The sequence below is a fragment of the Bombina bombina genome, chromosome 1 (genome assembly GCF_027579735.1).
Source record: "Bombina bombina isolate aBomBom1 chromosome 1, aBomBom1.pri, whole genome shotgun sequence".
NCBI classification, from domain to species: domain Eukaryota; kingdom Metazoa; phylum Chordata; class Amphibia; order Anura; family Bombinatoridae; genus Bombina; species Bombina bombina.
Window position 1 is genome coordinate 150,973,637 of NC_069499.1, and position 24,376 is coordinate 150,998,012.

The 24,376-nt window shown below is 38.4% G+C and overlaps 1 protein-coding gene across 1 annotated transcript in view; it reads left to right on the forward strand.

Moving 5' to 3' along the window:
• The window catches only part of LOC128656961 (GATA zinc finger domain-containing protein 14-like), a 33,259-nt gene extending 10,329 nt beyond the window's left edge, over positions 1-22,930 (forward strand). The window contains exon 4 of the mRNA XM_053711164.1: positions 22,659-22,930. Coding sequence (XP_053567139.1) covers positions 22,659-22,930 — 272 coding nt within the window. The remainder of the gene's footprint in view (positions 1-22,658) is intronic.
• The last annotated feature ends 1,446 nt before the right edge of the window (positions 22,931-24,376 follow it).

The following is a 24,376-nucleotide window of genomic DNA, read 5'->3' on the forward strand; positions in this document are numbered from 1 at the left end:
CTCGCAATATTGTTTTCTTTTAATTTTTTAGCTGTAATCTATTCCTCTAATAATCAGTCTTTGTAATATTAGCCATATATGATTATAACGATAATTGCCCATTTCCTATAGATGTTAGCCCTTTGACAACAAATAAGGAGGTGCTTACATACATCAAGTTACAAGCTCTGCTATATAAAGACCAAGACGAACACAGAGCAAATCAGAAGTTTGAGAAAGGTCCACGACCGAAACGCGTTACTTCTTTTTGGCCAATTTGAGCCACCGTAGTCTGTGACGTCAGACTACCATCATCAAGAAAAAGACCAGACGAGAACTACTCTGCTTCCAGACGCGGAAGCACCACATTAACGTCACACCAGCCCTGTATGCGGCTTGAAATTCATAGTGGTAACCTGGCTTTACCACAAAGGACAAGGAAAGAAACAAGGTACTATATTAACAACCTGACAGATGCTTCCTTGAATAAAAGCAGCTTAAGGTAACCTGGTATTACCTGAACTTTGGATTACTTCATTTGATTTTACCATAGGATTGAATTACAAAAAAGACTGTGAGTCTGATCTCACAAGGTACTTTTAACATAAAAAGGAGACGGCACTGAAAATTTCACTTGCCCAACATTTTGCATATGCCAACACTCTTTATCTGTGCACAGAAAAGAACTTTCATTTTACAGTTCTATCACAATTGTGTTTGAAATGGCAATTTTTAATACCAAATTTTAGTTACGCTGTTTTAGTTGTACTAACTTTGCCTTATTAACCTAGCTCTATTTAACTTTAATATTTAACTTTATTTTTTAGCTAAGTTTCATTTACATTGCTTTTTTGCACAACTGTCCACTTGATGAATTTAGGTATATTTATTTTATAGCTGTTTATTTGACATAATTTTAATTTATAATACATTTTTAGCACACACCACTTTTAGCACACACCACTTGAGCTTATACACCTTTAGCTGACCCATTTTTAGTTTACACTTTAACCTCAATCAAATCCACTGCACTCATTACACTTGCTGTATATTAACCGCATCTGTTGTTTGAATAACCTCACTAACTATACTAACATACTAACTAAATGTGCTGTGTATACTAACTATATCCTCTGCTCAGTACACTCACCTCACTTATATCTTTTCTTTTCATTTTTGCCTCTGTTATTTTTGCTGAAAAACATTATTATATCAGCTTTTTAATACAAAATTCAATTAAATTCTATTTTTAATCATTTTTTTAAAAAAAATTTAAAAAATTATTTTACTAATAAATTTTCAAAGAAAATATTTTAATCATCTCTTTTTATTAATAATAAATATTAGCTCATATTTAACATATTTTATGTCCTGAGTGATCATTTCCATCTATTCAGTGTCACCTCAAATGTTTTAGCTTTAGGTCCACATAATCTGGCCTTTAGCGCAGGAAGACTATTTACATAGATTTCAATCATCAATTTTATCTGGGGATTTTTTGATATCAACCTGTATACTTTGAGGTGAATTGTTTCAGCGCTCTCTCTCTCCCTAGATATGTACTGTGTGTCGCAGAAGTAATTCAGTTAATGTCATCAATCATATACTGTATCAAGCGTCCACAGCTGAGTTTCAGCTGGTTAACTTGTCATGTGGGATGTGCTTACATACATTTTACCTTTTTAAAAAACACTTTGTGCTCATGTAATGACGCAAAAATATAGAAAACGTTATTAATTTGTCTGTTATTTAATGTGTGGCGCATAAATTATTCAATCAATTACTCCAGTCATTTACAGCTGGAGAACTTGGCATTATAAAATGGTGTTTCAATCGACACACTTCATTTCATTATTCTTTTGCAATGGAGATCATTAATGTTATACAGTTTGTCCTCATATTACGGAGACGTAGAGTAAGACGGGTGATGATAGCGCGGATAATCAAAGAAGATGCCAGTGGGTGCCGAGGGTTTTCCTGCCTAGGATTGGTCTCCATGCACTCAGTGATTGAGAGGTGATCCGTCGATTTCGACTCAATAGGGCTTCTATTGAGAGGCTCTTTGTCAAAATCAAGGACTCTCTCGAACCATTAACTGCAAGGACTAAGGCAATCCCTGGGATGTTAAAGTTATTATCAGTCCTCTATTTTTTGGCAACTGGATTGTTCCAGGCTGTGACAAGTCTAGGCATAGGTATGAGCCAGGCAACCTTTTCCCATCATCTGAAGATTGTCCTGAATGCCTTGCACCAATGCCTAGTCCATAATGTCCACTTCCCAAAAACACCGGAGGAGTGGCATGATGTCAAGCTCCAGTTCTATAATCTAGCTCGGTTGCCAAAAGTATTGTGGGCCATAGATTACACTCATGTATTGGTGGAGCCTCCCAGGGAAAGAGAGGAGCCATACCGGGACAAGAAGCACAATCACTTGCTGAATATACAGGTCATCTGTGACGCCAGGTTAAGAATTATGAGCATCCGCTCTGGATTTCCTGGTTCTAGTCACAATTCCTTCGTTGTCCAGAATTCTATGATCATTTCCAGGAGGGACAAATGCAAAAGGGAATCCTAATAGTTAAATATCTCTTATAAATTTTCACATATGTATATTATAGATTTTATTCATTCAGATTGCTAATATCAATGCTCTTTACTTTTACGCAGGTGATTCTGGATATTCTTGTCTTCCGTGGCTGTTCACACCCTTCATCGACCCCTACAGAGTGGAAGAGGTGTGTTACAATGAGGCACACATCGCTACCAGATCGGTGATTGAGCGCACCTTTGGCATATTGAAGAGCCAGTTCCGACACTTGGACATCTCCGGCGGGGTTCTTCAGTACGCCCCCTCCAAAGTGTCTTTTATTTTCCTTATCTGCAGTATATTACACAACATTGTCATTAACATCCCTGATATAGATCTGGAGAGCTTGGATGTCCCCGAGTATGATAATCATTTAGCGCCAATAGAGCAAAATAATGCAAGGGGAGTCCAAGCTCGAGCAGCCTATATTAAGGCGGATTTTGGCCAATAATGTTGTCAGGATTGACAGTGTAACAGAACAGAAGTTTTATTTTTGTGATGTTATTTTACACTATTGTAATTTTTTTTCCAAAGATGGGAATTTTGGATCTTTTGCAATTATTCAGCTAGATTACGAGTCTTGCCTTATGAGGGGTGCTAACGTGCAGTTTTTTCTCACCGCTCACTTGCCTGCAGCGCTGGTATGACTGTTTTTTACAAACCCTTCGTTAAAATGCAAGAAGTGAGTGTAGAGCAAAATTGAGCTCCATACCGCACTCCAATACCAGCGCTGCTTAAGTGAGCGGTGAGCTGGTTATACGTGCTCGTGCATGATTTCCCCATAGACATCAATGGGGAGAGCCGGCTGAGAAAAAGACTAACACCTGTCAAAAAGCAGCGTAAAACTCAGTAATGCAACCCCATTGATTCCAATGGGAAAACACATTTTATGATTACACCTAACACCCTAACATAAACCCCGAGTCTAAACACCCCTAATCTTACACTTATTAACCCCTAATCTGCCGCCCCCAACATCGCCGACACATACATTATACTTATTAACCCATAATCTGCCGCTCCGGACATCGCCGCCACCTACATTATATATATTAACTCCTAATCTGCTGCCCCCAACATCGCCAACTCCTACACTATATTTATTAACCCCTAATCTGCTTCCCCTAACATCGCCGCAACCTACCTACATGTATTAACCCCTAATCTGCAGCCCCCAACATTACCGCCACTATTCTAAATTTATTAACCCCTAAACCTAAGTCTGATCCCAACCCTAACACCCCCTAACTTAAATATAATTTAAATAAATCTAAATAAAATTCCAATCATTAACTAAATTATTCCTATTTAAAACTAAATACTTACCTATAAAATAAACCCTAAGCTAGCTACAATATAACTAATAGTTACATTATAGCTAGCTTAGGGTTTATTTTTATTTTACAGGCAAGTTTGTATTTATTTTAACTAGGTAGAATAGTTACTAAATAGTTATTAACTATTTACTAACTACCTAGCTAAAATAAATATAAATTTACCTGTAAAATGAAACCTAACCTAAGTTACACTAACACCTAACACTACACTACAATTAAATAACTTACCTAAATTAAATACAATTAAATAAATTAAATACAATTCGCTAAATTACAAAAAACAAACACTAAATTACAGAAAATAAAAAACAAATTACAAGATATTTAAACTAATTACACCTAATCTAAGAGCCCTATAAAAAAGCCCCCCCCCCCAAAAAAAATAATAAAAACCCCTAGCCTAGACTTCTCTTGGCTTGAATGAAGACTTCTCCCGGCTTCGTTGAGGACTTCTTGCCGCTTCGCTGAGGACTTCTCCCGGCTTCATTGAGGATGGATGTCGGCTCTTCAAAACTGTAAGTGGATCTTCAGGGGTTAGTGTTAGGTTTTTTTAAGGTTTTATTGGGTGGGTTTTATTTTTAGATTAGGGCATTGGGCTGCAATAGAGCTAAATAGAGCTAAATGCCCTTTTAAGTGCAATGTCCATCGAAATGCCCTTCTCACAAAAGTTAGTACAACCCCTAACATTTTTGTAAATATTTTATTATATCTTTTCATGTGACAGCACTGAAGAAGTGACACTTTGCTACAATGTTAAGTAGTGAGTGTACAGTCAGTGTAAATTTGCTGTCCTCTCAAAATAACTCATTACACAGCCATTAATGTCTAAACTGTTGGCAACAAAAGTGAGTACACCCCTAAATGGAAAAAGTCCAAATTGGGCCCAATTAGGCATTTTCCCTCCCTGTGTCATGTGACTCATTAGTGTTACAAGGTCTCAGGTGTGAATGGAGAGTTATCGCTTTTATACTTTCTCATACTAGTCACTGGAAGTTCAACATGGCACCTCATGGCAAATAACTCTCTGAAGATATGAAAAAAAGAATTGTTGCTCTACATAAAGATGGCCTAGGCTATAAGAAGATTGCCAAGACCCTGAAACTGAGCTGCAGCACAGTGGGCAAGACCATACAGCGGTATCACAGGACAGGTTCCACTCAGAACAGGCCTCGCCATGGTCGACCAAAGAAAGTTGAGTGCACATGCTCAGTATCATATCCAGAGGTTGTCTTTGGGAAATAAACTTATGAGTGCTGCCAGCATTGCTGCAGAGGTTGAAGGGGTGGGGTCAGCCTGTCAGTGCTCAGACCATATACCGCACACTGCATCAAATTTTTCTGCATGGCTGTCATCCCAGAAGGAAGCCTCTTTTAAAGATGATGCACAAGAAAGCCTGCAAACAGTTTGCTGAAGACAAGCAGACTAAGGACATGGATTACTGGAACCTTATCCTGTAGTCCAATAAGACCAAAATAAACTTATTTGTCAAGCGCGTGTTGCGGCAACCAGGTGAGTACAAAGACAAGTGTGTCTTTCCTACAGTCAAGCATGGTGGTGGGAGTGTCATGGTCTGGGCCTGTATGAGTGCTGCCGGCACTGGGGAGCTACAGTTCATTGAGGGAACCATGAATGCAAACATGTACTGTGACATACTGAAGCAGAGCATGATCCCCTCCCTTTGGAGACTGGGCCACAGGGCAGTATTCCAACATGATAACGACCCCAAACACACCTCCAAGATGACCACTGCCTTGCTTAAGAAGCTGAGGGTAAAAAAAAGTGATGGATGGGCCAAATATGTCTCCAGACCTAAACCTATTGAGCATGTGTGGGGCATCCTCAAACGGAAGGTGAGGGAGAGCAAGGTCTCTAACATCCACCAGCTCCATGATGTCATCATGGAGGAGTGTAAGAGGACTCCAGTGGCAACCTATGAAGCTCCAGTGAAATCCATGCCCAAGAGGTTTAAGGCAGTGCTGAAAATAATGGTGGCCACTCAAAATATTGACACTTTGGGCCCAATTTGGACATTTCCATTTAGGGGGTGTACTCACTTTGTTTGCCAACGGTTTAGACATTAATGGCTGAGTGCTGAGTTATTTTGAGGGGGCAGCAGATTTACAGGAAGTACACTCACTACTTTACATTGTAGAGAAGTGTCATTTCTTCAGTGTTGTCACACGAAAAGATATAATAAAATATTTTCAAAAATGTGAGGAGTGTATTCACTTTTGTGGGATACTGTGTGTGTATATATATATATATACACACACACACAGACACACACAAAAAGAGAGAAGTGCACTCACAGGAACGAACAACCAGCTCAATACCATTGTTAGCCTGTTCTATGGCGATTTACCACCTGGGTGCAACTTCTTTTAGCCCAGTAATGCTTTTCACAGAGTAGAACTTTCCTGTAGTATATCAGTCTGATCCCGCCTATTACAGTCAGTCCAGTGCTGAAATACCAGGTAATTCCTCTCTGAACAAGGTACACAGCAACCCCAGATGATCGTTTTGGCCTTCAGTGGGCCTCGTCAGTGAGGTGTAGCAGTGTTCCTCAAAGCACACTAAGCAAGGAGTTCACGTCTGGTTGCCCCTTTTCCCATAGGGAGACTAAATACACACAGAGAGTGCCCCTATGGAAAAAAGGGGCAACTAGACGTGGACTCCTTGCTCAGGGTGCAACGCCATTAGTTTTATGCAGTTTCCAGTAAAAGACTGCACTCTCTGGAGTTCCATAAAAATTGCTTTTATTTGTCAATATTAAAAAAGGGAGAAAACATAACATTTCATTTCCTACTGGAATCTTTATCAAATGTCCCGTGTTGAAAGTAGCAACATTACCAACGGGATGTCCCAAAGGAAGTCAATTAAAAGTGAGAACATCCTGTGTTATATACCCTACCTACGTGAGCAGTTATTTGAAAAACACCTTTTGGTTTGTGCATAGTAAGGAGAGACGCTCCGTGTGCAATATTGCACATACTCCCCACTTCCGGGTGGCTATCCTTTCCTATTGGATAGTGTCATCAGTCCATTTTGCCAATGCGTGATTGAGATGAAAAACCGCATGGATAATTTGCTTATTACTCCACCGTAGTGCGAGCATGCCCACATGACATATGCCTCAGTGTTATTATGAAGAAACAGTCTTTTTTGATTATAAAGTCTAAGATTCAATGCTACACATGATTTGATTCATTGTAGTATGGCCTTTCTCTGGGAAATTCAACTCCATATCAGTGCCCCACATTTACTGAGTGGGTCATCATGTAGTGTTAATCATATGGATCCATCACTTCATGTATATCCACTTAAAGCCGTCCATGCATTATGCTGATAAATAAGTGAAGGAGTGAGACACAACTCTTTAGAAAGTTATCCATATTGTAGATCCACTTCATATTTCACAAGCTCATAACACTATTAGGATGAAATGTAAAAAAATACCTTTTGTTTTTTAAAAAAAACTATTGAACTTACTTTGCACACAGTAGAACATTATAAGTAGCTTCAGGAGAAGTCCTAATAGATGGAGCAAGAAATGTAGTAACAAAGGTAATGAACCAATGTAGTTAAATTGTAGTTATCCTAGTGATTCCTCATTTCCTTATGTAAATGACAAATGTGCTGCTGCATGTAAGACGATAGTCAATAGAATATCTCTTATTTTAATGTTGGAAGGAATCCCCCACATGCATACTGTTACATGTGACACAATCTCCACAGCTGAAACACCCCACCCGTGTGGATTTTAGCCATGGTTCTTTCAGATAACACTTCCGTGGATCTGTTTTAACTAACAGGTCACTCATGTTCCTTGCTCTGCGGTACACCATCCGTGGTGGGTTGTTTTTCCAAGTGGAAAGAATTTTATCAGTTCCCAAGATATCCCATTTCCCATGTACTGATTTCTCTAGGGTGGAGTGTACAGGTGTGTATGTTGTCACAAAATTGAGTTGGTCGTTTTTAGTTGTCAGTTTCTTACTTTCAGATGTCAATAACATATCCTGTGTGCACTGATCTAATTAGCCCCTCTGTTCAAGTTTATCCCACATTCGATCCATCTGCCATTTCTGAGTTCCTGATTACTCTCGTGAGTTCTGCTGAAATACAAAAAAGAGATGGCACTACTCAAGATGATCAGTGGAGAAGGGCTTATAATGATATTCGGTTGGCCTTATACTGTTTAAAGAAAGCCCATAGGTGCTGTGTATGGACAGAAACTGAAATAATTACAACTAGAGATTGTTGTAAATAAGAATACACTTATTTGAGTGTAACAGAGTGCTATAAGTGTATTCTTATTTAACACAATCTCTAGTTGTAATTATTTCAGTTACTCTCGTGAGATGTAAGGAGATTACCCCATTTTTTGGTGTCTAGGGTGATAGCTGGGAGCTAATAATAATGAATTTCTGTCTGTAAAATGTAAATATAAAGAAGTGCAAAATCTAACTCCCTTTTCATGGTTTACCTTAAAAATATTTAAATCAAGGAAATGTATTTTATTTTTATTGACATCAATTTTGAATTTGATAGGAGAGTCAAGATTATTTAATTCCTGTACCCACTTCACTAGTTATTATTATTAGTCATCAATGTACCTTGTGTAGAATGTGATATTTGTGTATTGTTATGTCCTATTGTGTGCAAAGTAAGTTCAATTGATTAAAAATAAAGGTATTTTTGGACATTTCCTCCTAAGTGTGTTATGCCCCTACTGTGAGCTTGTGAAATTTGAAGTGGATCTACAATATGGATAACTTTCCAAAGAATTAAGTGTCTCACTCCTTCACTTATTCAAATACATCAGCATAACGCATGGACGGCTTATTATTATTATTATTATCTGTTATTTGTAGAGTGCCAACAGATTCCGCAGCACTATAAACATAGGCGGAATACAAGGAAACATTTATAGGGATCAGACGGGTAGAGGGCCCTGCCAAGAGTCGCACTGTTGTATTCAGCTCTAAAGAAGGTGATCTACAAACAGCATGGCTCTTAGGCTTACATGCTAAGGCGGCCCAAGGGGATAGCAATGGAGGAAAGGAAATGGTATAAAGAAAGGTTAGTGTAGGTTGTATGCATCCCTGAACAGTAGAGTTTTTAGGGAGCGTTTGAAGTTTTCAAAACTAGGGGAGATTCTTGTGGAGTGAGGCAGAGAGTTCCACAAGATAGGAGCCAGTCTTGAGAAGTCCTGTAAGCGGGAGTGTGAGGAGGTAACAAGAAAGGAGGAGAGTAGGAGATCATGAGCAGAGCAAAGGGACGGGAGGGAGATTATCTGGAGACAAGGTCTGAGATATAGGGTGGAGCAGTGCAATTGAGGGCTTTGTATGTCAGAGTGAGAATTTTGTGTTTAATCCTGGAGGCAAGAGGAAGCCAGTAAAGGAATTGGCAGAGAGGTGCAGCAGATGAAGAGCGACCTGTAAGGAAGATGAGCCTGGCAGAGGCATTCATTAAGGATTGTAAAGAAGCTAGGTGGCAGCTGGGGAGACCAAAGAGGAAAGAGTTGCAGTAATCGAGGCGGAAAAGGATAAGACAGTGGATTCAAATCTAAGTTGTGTCTTGTGTAAGGAAAAGTCTAATTTTAGAGATGTTTTTAAGGTGAAAACGGCAGGATTTAACCAAGGACTGAATGTGAGGAGTGAAAGAAAGATCTGAGTCAATGGGACCCCAAGACATTGGGCATGCGGGGTAGGAGGTAATGATGGAGTTGTCGACAGTTATAAAGAGATTGGAGGAGGAGATTTTGGAAGAAGGAGGGAAAATAAGGAGCTCAGTTTTGGAGAGATTTAGCTTGAGGTAGTGAGAGGACATCCAGGAAGAGATGTGAGAATGACAGTTAGTCACAGGGTTAGCAAGGAAGGAGATAGGTCTGGTGCAGAGAAGTAGATTTGGGTCTGCATACAAATAATATTGGAACCCATGGGACTTTATTAGGGAACCTAATGAAGACATGCAGATTGAGAAGGGGACCGAGAACAGAGCCTTGCGGTACCTTAACATAAAGTGGTGACGGGGCAGAGGATGCCCCAGAGAAGGCTACACTAAAGGTACGGTTTAACAGGTAGAAAGAGAACCACAAGATGGCTGTGTCACAAATGCCGAAGGATTGGAGGGTTTGGAGCAAAAGTGGGTGGTCAACAGTATCAAAGGCTGCGGACAGATCAAGGAGGATAAGCAGAGAGAAGTGGCCTTTTGATTTTGCTGTAAGTAGGATGTTGGTAACCTTAATGCTTGCTGTCTCTTTGGAGTGATGGGGATGAAATCCAGATTGCAGTGGGTCGAGGAGGGAGTTTAATGTAAGGAAAGAGGATAAGCGTGCATATACTAGCTTTTCGAGAAGCTTTGAGGCAAGAGGTAGTAGGGAAATAGGGCGGTAGTTGAATGAGGAGGTTGGATTAAGAGAAGGTTTTTGAGGATAGGTGTGACCAGTTTCAGAGATGAGGGAAATATACCGGTGCTGAGGGAGAGGTTGAAAATGTGTGTGAGTATATGGGTAAGGGTAGAAGAGAGGGAGGGTAGCTGCTTTAAGGGGATAGGATCAAGAGGACAGGTAGTGAGGTGAGAGCACAGTATAAGTGCTGAAACTTCTTCCTCAGTAACAGGGGAGAAGGAGCTAAATGTATGGCTATGTGGGTTGTGGTTGATTGCGAGCGATGGAAGTATGCTGGCAAAGTCTTGATCTGACAGAGAAGTTGTATTAGGGGGTGGGCGGAGAAGAATATATATATATATAAGTGGAGAACGGATGTTGGTTTGAAGAAAGATTAGAGATAAGAGTAGAGAAGTAATGATGCTTATAGAGATTAAGGGCAGAATAGTAGGAATTTAAAATGAACTTGTAATGAAGGAAATCAGCTGAACTCCTAGATTTTCTCCAGTGCTGCTCAGTAGTACGGGAACATCTGCGTAGTTACCGTGTCAGGGCTGAGGATGAGTTTGTGATTTCCGAGCAATGGTAAGAGGGGCCAGATTGTCAAGGACCCATGTAAGGGTGGAATTATAGTGGCAGATAGATTGGTCAGGGCAGGTAAAGGAGAAGATGGATGAGAGGAGAGGTTTGAGGGAATTAGCAAGCTGTTGCTGATCTAATGACATAATGCTTCTGCAAAGTTTGGTGTGAGGAATAGAAGGAGGGACAGTTGTAGGGAGGGATGAGATGTTGCAAGTGAGGAGATGGTGGTCAGAAAGAGGAAAAGGAGAGTTTGTGAAGTTTGAAATAGTGCATCAATAACTAAAGATCAGGTGAAGGGAGTGACCATCTTTGTGAGTGGGAGAGTCAGTCCATTGTGACAAACCAAAAGAGGAAGTGAGTTGCAGAAGTTGTTTTGCAGAGGAGGCAGTGGGATTGTCAAGAGGGATGTTGAAATTTCCAAGAATGAGGGCAGGGGTGCCTGAGGAGAGGAAATAAGGTAGCCAGGCAGCCAAGTGATCTAGAAATTGAGTTGAGCCAGGGGGTCAGTATATGACTGCAACACATATAGAGAGGGGAGAGAATAAGCAAATCATTTTGGTTTCCAATGAGGAAAATGTGAGGGAAGAGATGGGATGTATTTGTTGGAAGGTGCAACGAGAGAAAAGTAAAATACCTACACCACCTCCTTGTCTATTATCAGACCTAGGAGTGTGGCTGAAGTGGAGACCCCCATGTGAAAGATCAGCAGTGGATGCTGTGTCTAGGGGAGAGAGCCAGGTTTCTGTTAGAGCCAGAAGGTTGAGGGAGTGGATATACGTGAAGTTATGGTCCATATAATTAAGCACTACGTGATGTGGGGCACAGATATGGAGGTGAATTTCTCAGAGAAGGGTTATACTACAATAAGTCTAATCGGTTCGTAGACACTATAATCGCTAAAGACTGTTTCTTCATAATAACACTGAGGCATACGTCATGTGGGCGTGCTCGGACTAGGGTGGAGTAAATATGCAAATTAGCCATGCGGTTTTCATCTCAATCACGCATTGGCCTAATTGACTGATGACACTATACTATAGGATAGCCTCCCAGAAGTGGTGGAGTATGTGCGATATTGCACATGTAGCATCTCTCCTTACTATGCACCGACCAACAGGTGTTTTTCAAATATTTGCTCACGTAGGTAGGTTATATAACACATGTTCTCACTTTTAATTTACTTCCTTTGGGAAATCAAGTTGGTGAAGTTCTACTTTCAACAGGGGACATTTGATAAAGAGCTATTTTTTATGGAACTCCAGAGAGTGCAGTTTTTAATGGAAACTATATATATATATATATATATATATATATATATATATATATATATATATATATATATATATATATATATACATATATACTGTATATATATATATATACTGTATGTATATATATATATATATATATATATATATATATATATATATACAGTATATATATATATATATATATATATATATATATATATATATATATATATACATATATATATATATATATATATAAAGTATTCTATGTGTAGAGCATTCGATTGTGAATGAAAAATGCAATCACCCGGTGTCAGCATGAAGAATTAGTTATCTTAAAGGGACACTGAACCCAAATTTGTTCTTTCATAATTCATATAGAGCATGCCATTTTAAGCAACTTTCTAATTTACTCCTATTATCAATTCTTCTTTGTTCTCTTGCTATCTTCATTTAAAAAAGAAGGAATGTAAGTTTTTTTTGGTTCAAAATTCTGGACAGCACTTTTTTTATTGGTGTATGAATTTATCAACCAATCAGCAAGGACAACCCAGGTTGTTCACTAAAAATGGGCCGGCATCTAAACTTACATTTTTGCATTTCAAATAAAGATACCAATAGAATGAAGAAAATATGATAATTGGAGTAAATTAGAAAGTTGCTTTTAAATGTTATGCTCTATCTGAATCACAAAAGAAAAAATGTGGGTTCAGTGTCCCTTTAAGGAGTGTTGTGTTAATATTAAATATAAAATATTGAAAAAGTATTAATAATTATAGTTACTGAAAAAAAATACATATATGTTAAAAGGATTTTTTTAATTTTTATAACATCTATAAAAAAACATTTTTACATTAATTATTAATATTTTTCAATATTTTATATATACTGTATATATGTTGGTTAAGGGCACATAAATAATTAGGACCAGATTCAGGGGGGTAGTTATCAACACGTCTACTTTTCCTGCCTTCGCCGGCCCAATACGCCCGCCTAAGCTCGCCTCACATCGCCGCCGCGGACCTGCAAAAATTTGCCTAAGTTATCAAAAAAGCTGTTAAAAAGAGAGAGTTATCACTCATCCGAGTTATCACTCATCCGATCTCGCTGCTCTTCGGTTTTTTTACAGCTTTCTTGCTAGCCTGTCACTAAGCACCCACACTAACTACACTGTTCTAACCCCTATACCCGCAACTAAATAAAGTTAGTAACCCCTAAACCGCCGTTCCTAGACCCCGCCGCAACTCTTATAAATGTATTAACCCCTAAACCGCTGCTCGCAGACACCGCCGCAAACTACATTATACTTAGTAACCACTATCCTGCCCCCCTATACCGTCGCCCTCTATAATAAAGTTATTAACCCCTATCCTGACGATCCCGCACCTCGCCGCAACTAAATAAATAGTTTAACCCCTAAACCGCCGCTGCCTGACCCCGCCGCAACCTATATTAAACTTATTAACCCCTAATCTGCCCCCCCTACACCGTCGCCACCTATAATAAATTTATTAACCCCTATCCTGCCCCCCACTACACCGCCGCCACTGTAATAAAATTATTAACCCCTATCCTGCCCCCCACTACACCGCCGCCACTGTAATAAAATTATTAACCCCTAAACCTAAGTCTAACACTAACCCTAACACCCCCTAACTTAAATATTAATTAAATAAATCTAAATAATATTTCTATTATGAACTAAATTAATCCTATTTAAAACTAAATACTTACCTTTAAAATAAACCCTAATATAGCTACAATATAAATAATAATTATATTGTAGCTATCTTAGGATTTATTTTTATTTTACAGGCATCTTTCAATTTATTTTAACTAGGTACAATAGCTATTAAATAGTTATTAACTATTTAATAGCTTACCTAGCTAAAATAAAGAGAAATTAACCTGTAAAATAAAAACTAACCTAAGTTACAATTACACCTAACACTACACTATACTTTAATAAATTATTCCTATTTAAAACTAAATACTTGCCTGTAAAATAAACCCTAAGATAGCTACAATGTAATTAATAATTACATTGTAGCTATCTTAGGATTTATATTTATTTTACAGGCAACTTTGTATTTATTTTAGCTAGTTAGAATAGTTATTAAATAGTTATTAACTATTTAATAACTACCTAGCTAAAAGAAATACAAAATTACCTGTAAACTAAATCCTAACCTAAATTACAATTAAACCTAACGCTACACTATCATTACATTAATTAAATAAATTACCTACAAATAACTACAATTAAATACAATTACATAAACTAACTAAAGTACAAAAAATAAAAAAAGCTAAGTTACAAAAAATAAAAAAAATAAGTTACAAACATTTAAAAAATATTACAACAATTTTAAGCTACTTACACCTAATCTAAGCCCCCTAATAAAATAACAAAGCCCCCCAAAATAAAAAAATGCCCTACCCTATTCTAAATTAAAAAGTTCAAAGCTCTTTTACCTTACCAGCCCCTAAAAGGGCCTTTCGTGGGGCATGCCCCAAAAAATTCAGCTCTTTTGCCTGTAAAAGAAAAATACAACCCCCCCAACATTAAAACCCACCACCCACATACCCCTAATCTAACCCAAACCCCCCTTAAAATAACCTAACACTAATCCCATGAAGATCATCCTACCTTGAGTCGTCTTCACTCAGCCGAGCAGCGATGGAACTGAAGAGGAGATCCGGAGCGGCAGAAGTCATCATCCAAGGGGCGCTGAAGAAATCTTCCATCCGATGAAGTGATCCTCCAAGCGGCGCTGAAGAAGTATATTTGTAACTTATTTTTTTTATTTTTTGAAATTTAGCTTTTTTTATTTTTTGTACTTTAGTTAGTTTATGTAATTGTATTTAATTGTAGTTATTTGTAGGTAATTTATGTAATTAATTTAATGAGAGTGTAGTGTTAGGTTTTTTTGTATTTATTTTAGCTAGGTAGTTATTAAATAGTTAATAACTATTTAATAACTATTCTAACTAGCTAAAATAAATACAAAGTTACCTGTAAAATAAATATAAATCCTTAGGCCTAGATTTAGAGTTGGGCGGTAGCCGTCAAAACCAGCGTTAGAGGCTCCTAACGCTGATTTTTACCGCCCGCTGGTATATGGAGTCAGTCAGGAAAGGGTCTAACGCTCACTTTCCAGCCGCGACTTTTCCATACCGCAGATCCCCCTACGCCATTTGCGTATCCTATCTTTTCAATGGGATCTTTCTAATGCCGGTATTTAGAGTCGTGGCTGAAGTGGGCGTTAGAAATCTAATGACAAAACTCCAGCCGCAGAAAAAAGTCAGTAGTTAAGAGCTTTCTGGGCTAACGCCGGTTCATAAAGCTCTTAACTACTGTGCTCTATAGTACACTAACACCCATAAACTACCTATGTACCCCTAAACCGAGGTCCCCCCACATCGCCGCCACTCTATTAAAAATGTTTAACCCCTAATCTGCCGCTCCGTACACCGCAGCCAGCTACGTTATCCCTATTTACCCCTAATCTGCTGCCCCTAACATCGCCGACCACTATGTTATATTTATTAACCCCTAATCTGCCGCCCCCGCTATCGCTGACACCTGCATATTATTATTAACCCCTAATCTGCCGCTCCGTACACCGCCGCAACCTACATTATACCTATGTACCCCTAATCTGCTGCCCCTAACACCGCCGACCCCTATATTATATTTATTAACACCTAATCTGCCCCCCACAACGTCGCCTCCACCTACCTACAATAATTAACCCCTAATCTGCCGACTGGATCTCACCGCTACTATAATAAATGTATTAACCCCTAAAGCTAAGGCTAACTCTAACCCTAACACCCCCCTAAATTAAATATAATTTTATTCTAATGAAATAAATTAACTCTTATTAAATAAATTATTCCTATTTAAAGCTAAATACTTACCTGTTAAATAAACCCTAATATAGCTACAATATAAATTATAATTATATTGTAGCTATTTTAGGATTAATATTTATTTTACAGGCAACTTTGTATTTATTTTAACCAGGTACAATAGCTATTAAATATTTAATAACTAGGATTATATCAGCCAATCGGAATTAAGGAAGGAAAATTCTGATTGGCTGATGGAATCAGCCAATCAGATTCAAGTTCAATCCGATTGGCTGATTGGATCAGCCAATCAGATTGAGCTTGCATTCTATTGGCTGATCGGAACAGCCAATAGAATGCGAGCTCAATCTTATTGGCTGATTCAATCAGCCAATCAGATTTTTCCTACCTTAATTCCGATTGGCTGATAGAATCCTATCAGCCAATCGGAATTCGAGGGACCCCATCTTGGATGACATCCCTTAAAGGAACCTTCATTCTTCAGTTGGACGTCGAACGAAGAGGATGGATCCGCACCGGAGGTCTTCAAGATCAGCCACTCGTCATCCGATGGAACAACATAGAAGATGCGGCTTGGATGAAGATGTTTGCCGGTCCGGATGTCCTCTTCTGCCCGGATAGGATGAAGATTTCTTCCTGAAGATGGACTTTTTCATTTGCCGCTTGGATCCAGACTTCAGCCGGAGGATGGACGTCACTCTTCAGCCCCTGCTTGGGCTTGGATGAAGATTTCGGAGGCTCTTCTGGACAGATCGGGACCCGGTGTGGTGAAGACAAGGTAGGGAGATCTTCAGGGGCTTAGTGTTAGGTTTATTTAAGGGGGGTTTGGGTTAGATTAGGGGTATGTGGGTGGTGGGTTGTAATGTTGGGGTGGGGGGGTATTGTATGGTTTTTTTACAGGCAAAATAGCTGAATTCTTTGGGGCATGCCCTGAAAATGGCCCTTTTGAGGGCTGGTAAGGTAAAAGAGCTTTGAACTTTCTTAATTTAGAATAGGATAGGGCATTTTTTTTATTTTGCGGGGCTTTGTTATGTTATTAGGGGGCTTAGAGTAGGTCTAATTAGTTTAAAATTGTTGTAATATTTTTCTAATGTTTGTAAATATTTTTTTATTTTTTGTAACTTAGTTCTTTTTTATTTTTTGTACTTTAGTTAGTTTATTTCATTGTATTTATTTGTAGGTATTGTATTTAATTAATTTATTGATAGTGTAGTGTTAGGTTTAATTGTAGATAATTGTAGGTATATAATTAATTTATTGATAGTGTAGTGTTAGGTTTAATTGTAGATAATTGTAGGTATTGTATTTAATTTATTTATTGATAGTGTAGTGTTAGGTTTAATTGTAAATTAGGTTAGGATTTATTTTACAGGTAATTTTGAAATTATTTTAACTAGGTAGCTATTGTAAATGTTGGGGGGGGGTATTGTATGTTTTTTTTTAAAGGCAAAAGAGCTGAATTATTTGGGGCATGCCCCGCAAATGGCCCTTTTCAGGGCTGGTAAGGTAAAAGAGCTTTGAACTTTTTTAATTTAGAATAGGTTAGGGCATTTTTTTATTTTGGGGGTCTTTGTTATTTTATTAGGGGGCTTAGAGTAGGTGTAATTAGTTTAAAATTGTTGTAATATTTTTCTAATGTTTGTAAATATTTTTTTATTTTTTGTAACTTAGTTCTTTTTTATTTTTGGTACTTTAGTTAGTTTATTTAATTGTAGTTATTTGTAGGTATTGTATTTAATTAATTTAGTGTAGTGGTAGGTTTAATTGTAGATAATTGTAGGTATTTTATTTAATTAATTTGTTGATAGTGTAGTGTTAGGTTTAATTGTAACTTAGGTTAGGATTTATTTTACAGGTAATTTTGTAATTATTTTAACTAGGTAGCTATTAAATAGTTATTAACTATTTAATAGCTATTGTACCTGGTTAAAATAAATACAAAGTTGCCTGTAAAATAAATATTAATCCTAAAATAGCTACAATATAATTATAATTTATATTGTAGCTATATTAGGGTTTATTTTACAGGTAAGTATTTAGCTTTAAATAGGAATAATTTATTTAATAAGAGTTAATTTATTTCGCTAGAATAAAATTATATTTAACTTAGGGGGGTGTTAGGGTTAGAGTTAGAATTAGCTTTAGGGGTTAATACATTTATTATAGTAGCGGTGAGATCCGGTCGGCAGATTAGGGGTTAATTATTGTAGGTAGGTGGAGGCGACGTTGTGGGGGGCAGATTAGGGGTTAATAAATATAATATAGGGGTCGGCGGTGTTAGGGGCAGCAGATTAGGGGTACATAGGTATAATGTAGGTTGCGGCGGTGTACGGAGCGGCAGATTAGGGGTTAATAATAATATGCAGGTGTCAGCGATAGCGGGGGCGGCAGATTAGGCATTAATAAATATAACATAGTGGTCGGCGATGTTAGGGGCAGCAGATTAGGGGTACACAGGGATAACGTAGCTGGCGGCGGTGTGCGGAGCGGCAGATTAGGGGTTAATAATAATATGCAGGGGTCAGCGATAGCGGGGGCGGCAGATTAGGGGTTAATAAGTGTAAGGTTAGGGGTGTTTAGACTCAGGGTTCATGTTAGGGGGTTAGGTGCAGACTTAGGAAGTGTTTCCCCATAGGAAACAATGTAGCTGCGTTAGGAGCTGAACGCTGCTTTTTTGCAGGTGTTAGGTTTTTTTTTCAGCTCAAACAGCCCCATTGTTTTCTATGGGGGAATCGTGCATGAGCACGTTTTTGAAGCTGGCCGCGTCCATAAGCAACGCTGGTATCTAGAGTTGCAGTGGCGGTAAATATGCTCTACGCTCCCTTTTTGGAGCCTAACGCAGCCCTTCTGTGAACTCTAAATACCAGCGGTATTTAAAAGGTGCGGGAGAAAAAAAGCCAGCGTAGCTAACGCACCCCTTTGGCCGCAGAACTCTAAATCTAGCCGTAAGATAGCTGCAATGTAATTATTAATTACATTGTAGCTATCTTAGGGTTTATTTTACAGGTAAGTATTTAGTTTTAAATAGGAATAATTTATTAAAGTATAGTGTAGTGTTAGGTGTAATTGTAACTTAGGTTAGTTTTTATTTTACAGGTAAATTTCTCTTTATTTTAGCTAGGTAGCTATTAAATAGTTAATAACTATTTAATAGCTATTGTACCTAATTAAAATAAATTGAAATTTGCCTGTAAAATAAAAATAAATCCTAAGATAGCTACAATATAATTATTATTTATATTGCAGCTATAACTATTTAGTTTTAAATAGGATTAATTTAGTTCATAATAGAAATATTATTTAGATTTATTTAATTAATATTTAAGTTAGGGGGTGTTAGGGTTAGGGTTAGACTTAGGTTTAGGGGTTAATAATTTTATTACAGTGGTGGCGGTGTAGTGGGGGGCAGGATAGGGGTTAATAAATTTATTATAGGTGGCGACGGTGTAGGGGGGGCAGGATAGGGGTTAATAATTTTATTACAGTGGCGGCGGTGTAGTGGGGGGCAGGATAGGGGTTAATAAATTTAATATAGGTTTGCGGCGGGGTCAGGGAGCGGCGGTTTAGGGGTTAATACATATATTATAGTTGCGGTGGGGTCAGGCAGCGGCGGTTTAGGGGTTAATACATATATTATAGTTGCGGCGGGGTCAGGGAGCGGCGGTTTAGGGGTTAATACATATATTTTAGTTGCGGCGGGGTCAGGCAGTGGCGGTTTAGGGGTTAACATGTTTATTATAGCTTGCGGTGGGCTCCGGGAGCGGCGGTTTAGGGGGTAATACATTTATTTAGTTGCGGCGGTGTAGGGGGGACAGATTAGGGGTGTTTAGACTCGGGGTACATGTTAGGGTGTTAGGTGCAGACATCTCCCATAGGAATCAATGGGATGTCTGTCAGCAGCGAACATGAACTTTCGCCATGGTCAGACTCCCATTGATTCCTATGGGATCCGCTGCCTCCAGGGCGGCGGATTGAAAACCAGGTATGCTGGGCCGGAAAAGTGCCGAGCGTACCTGCTAGTTTTTTGATAACTAGCAAAAGTAGTCAGATTGTGCCGCACTTGTGTGCGGAACATCTGGAGTGACGTAAGAATCGATCTGTGTCGGACTGAGTCCGGCGGATCGAAGCTTACGTCACTAAATTCTACTTTTGCCGGTATCTAGGGCTTGATAACTAAGGCGAATCAGCCTTGCCACAAATACGCTGCGGAATTCCAGCGTATTTGAGGTTGACGGCTTGATAACTAGGCCCCTCAGTGTGGATCGCAAACGTTTGTGTGTGAGCAATAAGGGATTTATTGTGGGTGTTTGCACTCATCAGGCTTACCTCTGGTATTACAAATTGAAAGTAAAGGTGATCGCTTGAGCGCAATTGCGATTTACGCTAGAACGAGTATCGTTTTCTCAGAACTCTGGTTAACTGTTTCGCAAAACAAAAAAATTGCACAAAGCACATTCAAAAATACAGGGTACATGTTAGGGTGTTAGGTGCAAAAGTAGTCAGATTGTGCCGCACTTGTGTGCGGAACATCTGGAGTGACGTAAGAATCGATCTGTGTCGGACTGAGTCCGGCGGATCGAAGCTTACGTCACTAAATTCTACTTTTGCCGGTATCTAGGGCTTGATAACTAAGGCGAATCAGCCTTGCCACAAATACGCTGCGGAATTCCAGCGTATTTGAGGTTGACGGCTTGATAACTAGGCCCCTCAGTGTGGATCGCAAACGTTTGTGTGTGAGCGATAAGGGATTTATTGTGGGTGTTTGCACTCATCAGGCTTACCTCTGGTATTACAAATTGAAAGTAAAGGTGATCGCTTGAGCGCAATTGCGATTTACGCTAGAACGAGTATCGTTTTCTCAGAACTCTGGTTAACTGTTTCGCAAAACAAAAAAATTGCACAAAGCACATTCAAAAATACAGGGTACATGTTAGGGTGTTAGGTGCAAAAGTAGTCAGATTGTGCCGCACTTGTGTGCGGAACATCTGGAGTGACGTAAGAATCGATCTGTGTCGGACTGAGTCCGGCGGATCGAAGCTTACGTCACTAAATTCTACTTTTGCCGGTATCTAGGGCTTGATAACTAAGGCAAATCAGCCTTGCCACAAATACGCTGCGGAATTCCAGCGTATTTGAGGTTGACGGCTTGATAACTAGGCCCCTCAGTGTGGATCGCAAACGTTTGTGTGTGAGCGATAAGGGATTTATTGTGGGTGTTTGCACTCATCAGGCTTACCTCTGGTATTACAAATTGAAAGTAAAGGTGATCGCTTGAGCGCAATTGCGATTTACGCTAGAACGAGTATCGTTTTCTCAGAACTCTGGTTAACTATTTCGCAAAACAAAAAAATTGCACAAAGCACATTCAAAAATACATTACAAAATATAGACTCATAATAATACTATCCAATAAAAATTATTTTAAAAAAATATTGCAACACTAAAGTTATAAGAGCTCAAACATATGAGGTCTCAGCTGTTAGAAAAACAAAGGCAGTCAGAGGCGGGGCATAGCTGTGCAGAGAGATAGATCAACTGCTGTGAAGCTCTGTAGCCTTTTTTGCTCAATTGGCTCTAAATTGTTTACTCAGGGTGTTTAACCACACTATATTTGTGGATGAACTCAGGAGAATGCTAATAGGACAACTTTAATGGCTTGAATGTTTTTACATAACTCCGGTGGCCATCTTAGATTTGAACATGCAGCTGCAAAAGACATGAACTGGCTCACAAAAGGTTTATCTACACACCACACTGCCCTGCAACAGTAAATGAAGAGGTATTGTAACACACACACTGCACATCAGTATTTGGAGTGAGAAATAATTATGGTGATAGACTGTTATATTATAGTACTAACCACATGGCTATCTGAGACACCTCTCACAGATAATCATAGAGACTCATAAAGGCTGAGAAAATTATTAGACTGGATGATTGCTTTCAATAACTATGTGCTGCTGTGAATATGCTGCATACTTTACTTAAGGTCATTAAACCTGCTGCATTAAATAATAAGGAAGTTGGAGATCTTTACTACCAGTGAAACTCAGTGTTCTTTTTATGTTTCAATATAGTATCATGCTAACATAACACCAAGGACTGCATATACAGGGGGGATGTTGTATCCTCAGCAAATAAATATATAATCAGAGCTGTAGTGGAGACATCAAAAGAAGATAAATGTATTATTAAACCGTTGTTTTTTTTTCTATTTGCCTTCACTGATAGGAATCATATATATTGCTGTGCATACCTAAAGGGAGTGATTGAAGAGCTTTTACACTCAGTCTGTTTTTTTTGCTTGCACTTATTCCTGTTCAGCCACGTGAACTCTAAACCGTTACACACTAAAGTAATAATTTACTCTGCTCACTGCATATGGCAGCTAGGAAGGCTAATAGGAAATCTACAAGGATAATACCGTCAAAGACGCCATCAGTGAGCACTTTTTTTACTCCACATGAACTAAACTCATGTACAACACAGCCTGATAAGTCACAATTTGAAAGCATGGCAGATTCAACACCCCCCACTATAACGAAACTTCACTAGATCAATTAACATAAATCCAACATACAATTGCTACGCTTCCATCAAAATCTGATATTGCTGACTTAAAGTCCTTTATCAAATCAGAGTTATCTTCTATCTGAAAAGACATTAATGAATTGGGCTCAAAGATTGAGTTCCTGGAGGACGGTCAAGAACACCTGGAATCTATGGTCAGCAACAACACCCAATATCTCAAATGCCAAGATTCTATGATTCAGGATTTACTACTGAAAATAGAGGATTTAGATAATAGGAACAGACGCAGTAATTTACGAATCAGGGGAATCCCCGAAGATGTTATGCAAGAACAACTTACCCCTGGATCTCACAGAGAATTCCTTAGAGAGAGCTCACAGAGCTTTACGCCCACGACCTAAACCATAGAGTCCAAAAAGGTATGTAATCTTGAAATTTGTGATGTGCCAGCACAAAGAGTCCATTTGGAAATAAGCAAGATCTCAGGGAGCTACAAACTTTCAAGGACACTCACTCCAGATATTCCAAGACTTATGCCCTACTACTATTGAGAAGAGACGCTCTCTTAGATTTCTCCTAATTCTAAAGGATGGTAAAACTCTGGTATACAAAAATGCAGATGATTTGGAAACCTTGTCCAAAAGTCTCAACTTAGACTTTTCACAACCGCAGCACCCAACTCAAGGCACACAAGACAAATCTGTGAAAGCTCCTCGGCAGCAGCGAGATTTAAGTTGGTCTCTTGTCTCTAGACGAAGAAATAAAGATCTACCAAATAAATGATGGAACTCTTATCTTGCTTAACATGTTGTACCAACAATGGCATACGTGAAGAACAGGTTGTATATTCCATTTTAATATGTTACAAATATATGTTTAGAAAACTGACCTACAAAACCATTAGCTAAAGTTATTTTGACCTAATGCAGAAAAGTTAGTATTCAATGTTTATAGAAAATCAGGATAAATGTTCACTGGCCAGAACTACTAGGATAAAATGATATATCCCATTCCTGAGCAAAAGATTGTTATATCATAGTTAAATGTTAGACGGTGCTATGGGTGGTTCAAAGACTGTGAATTTCTATTGTTTCATTAAGCTTAACACTCCCGTTCAGGATTATTTGTGGGGACTTTGCTTTGTTCAGAATAGAGCTTTAGAGGACACATATTTTAGAAAATACCCTAAAAAGTGAACTATGCTTAATACTGTCTTAGTTATGTGAAAATGTATTAAATGTTGAAAATGTTTTGTTGGTTTAATTCAATGAATGTTGTTCTTGAGAGTCTTAGAACATGACTCTTGATATTGTTGTGTATTCTGTTTATTTCTCTGGCAAACACCCTTCTAATGTTTAATATGGGCCATGGAGTAAAAAACGCGGCCTCACAAATGTCAATTTTGACAACTTTCATGTTTTTATTATTTACTATTTACTCTCTTCTATATCATCTTTCTTTTTCTCTTTACTTTCTTTTGCTCCATATCACCGCAACATTAATAGTTATCTTGGCATGTCCACCTAGGGAACCTAATTTGCTCGCTATATTTAACATACTTACTCACTCATGGCTAAATTTCAGCAACACACTAAATCATTAGACTCCATCAGAATTCAAACAATAAACGTTAAAGGGCTTAATATCCCTGCCAAAAGAACTCAAGCGCTAAGGGACTTTAATAGACATAAATCAGACATAGTCTTCCTACAGGAGACCCATTTTATTAAAGGTAGAGAACCAATGACCTTTGCAGTTAAATTCAGGACTAGTTATTACGCTTCACACTCAAATACTAAAAAACAGGGGGTAGGAATTTTAATTAGAAAAAATACTCTGTTTACACT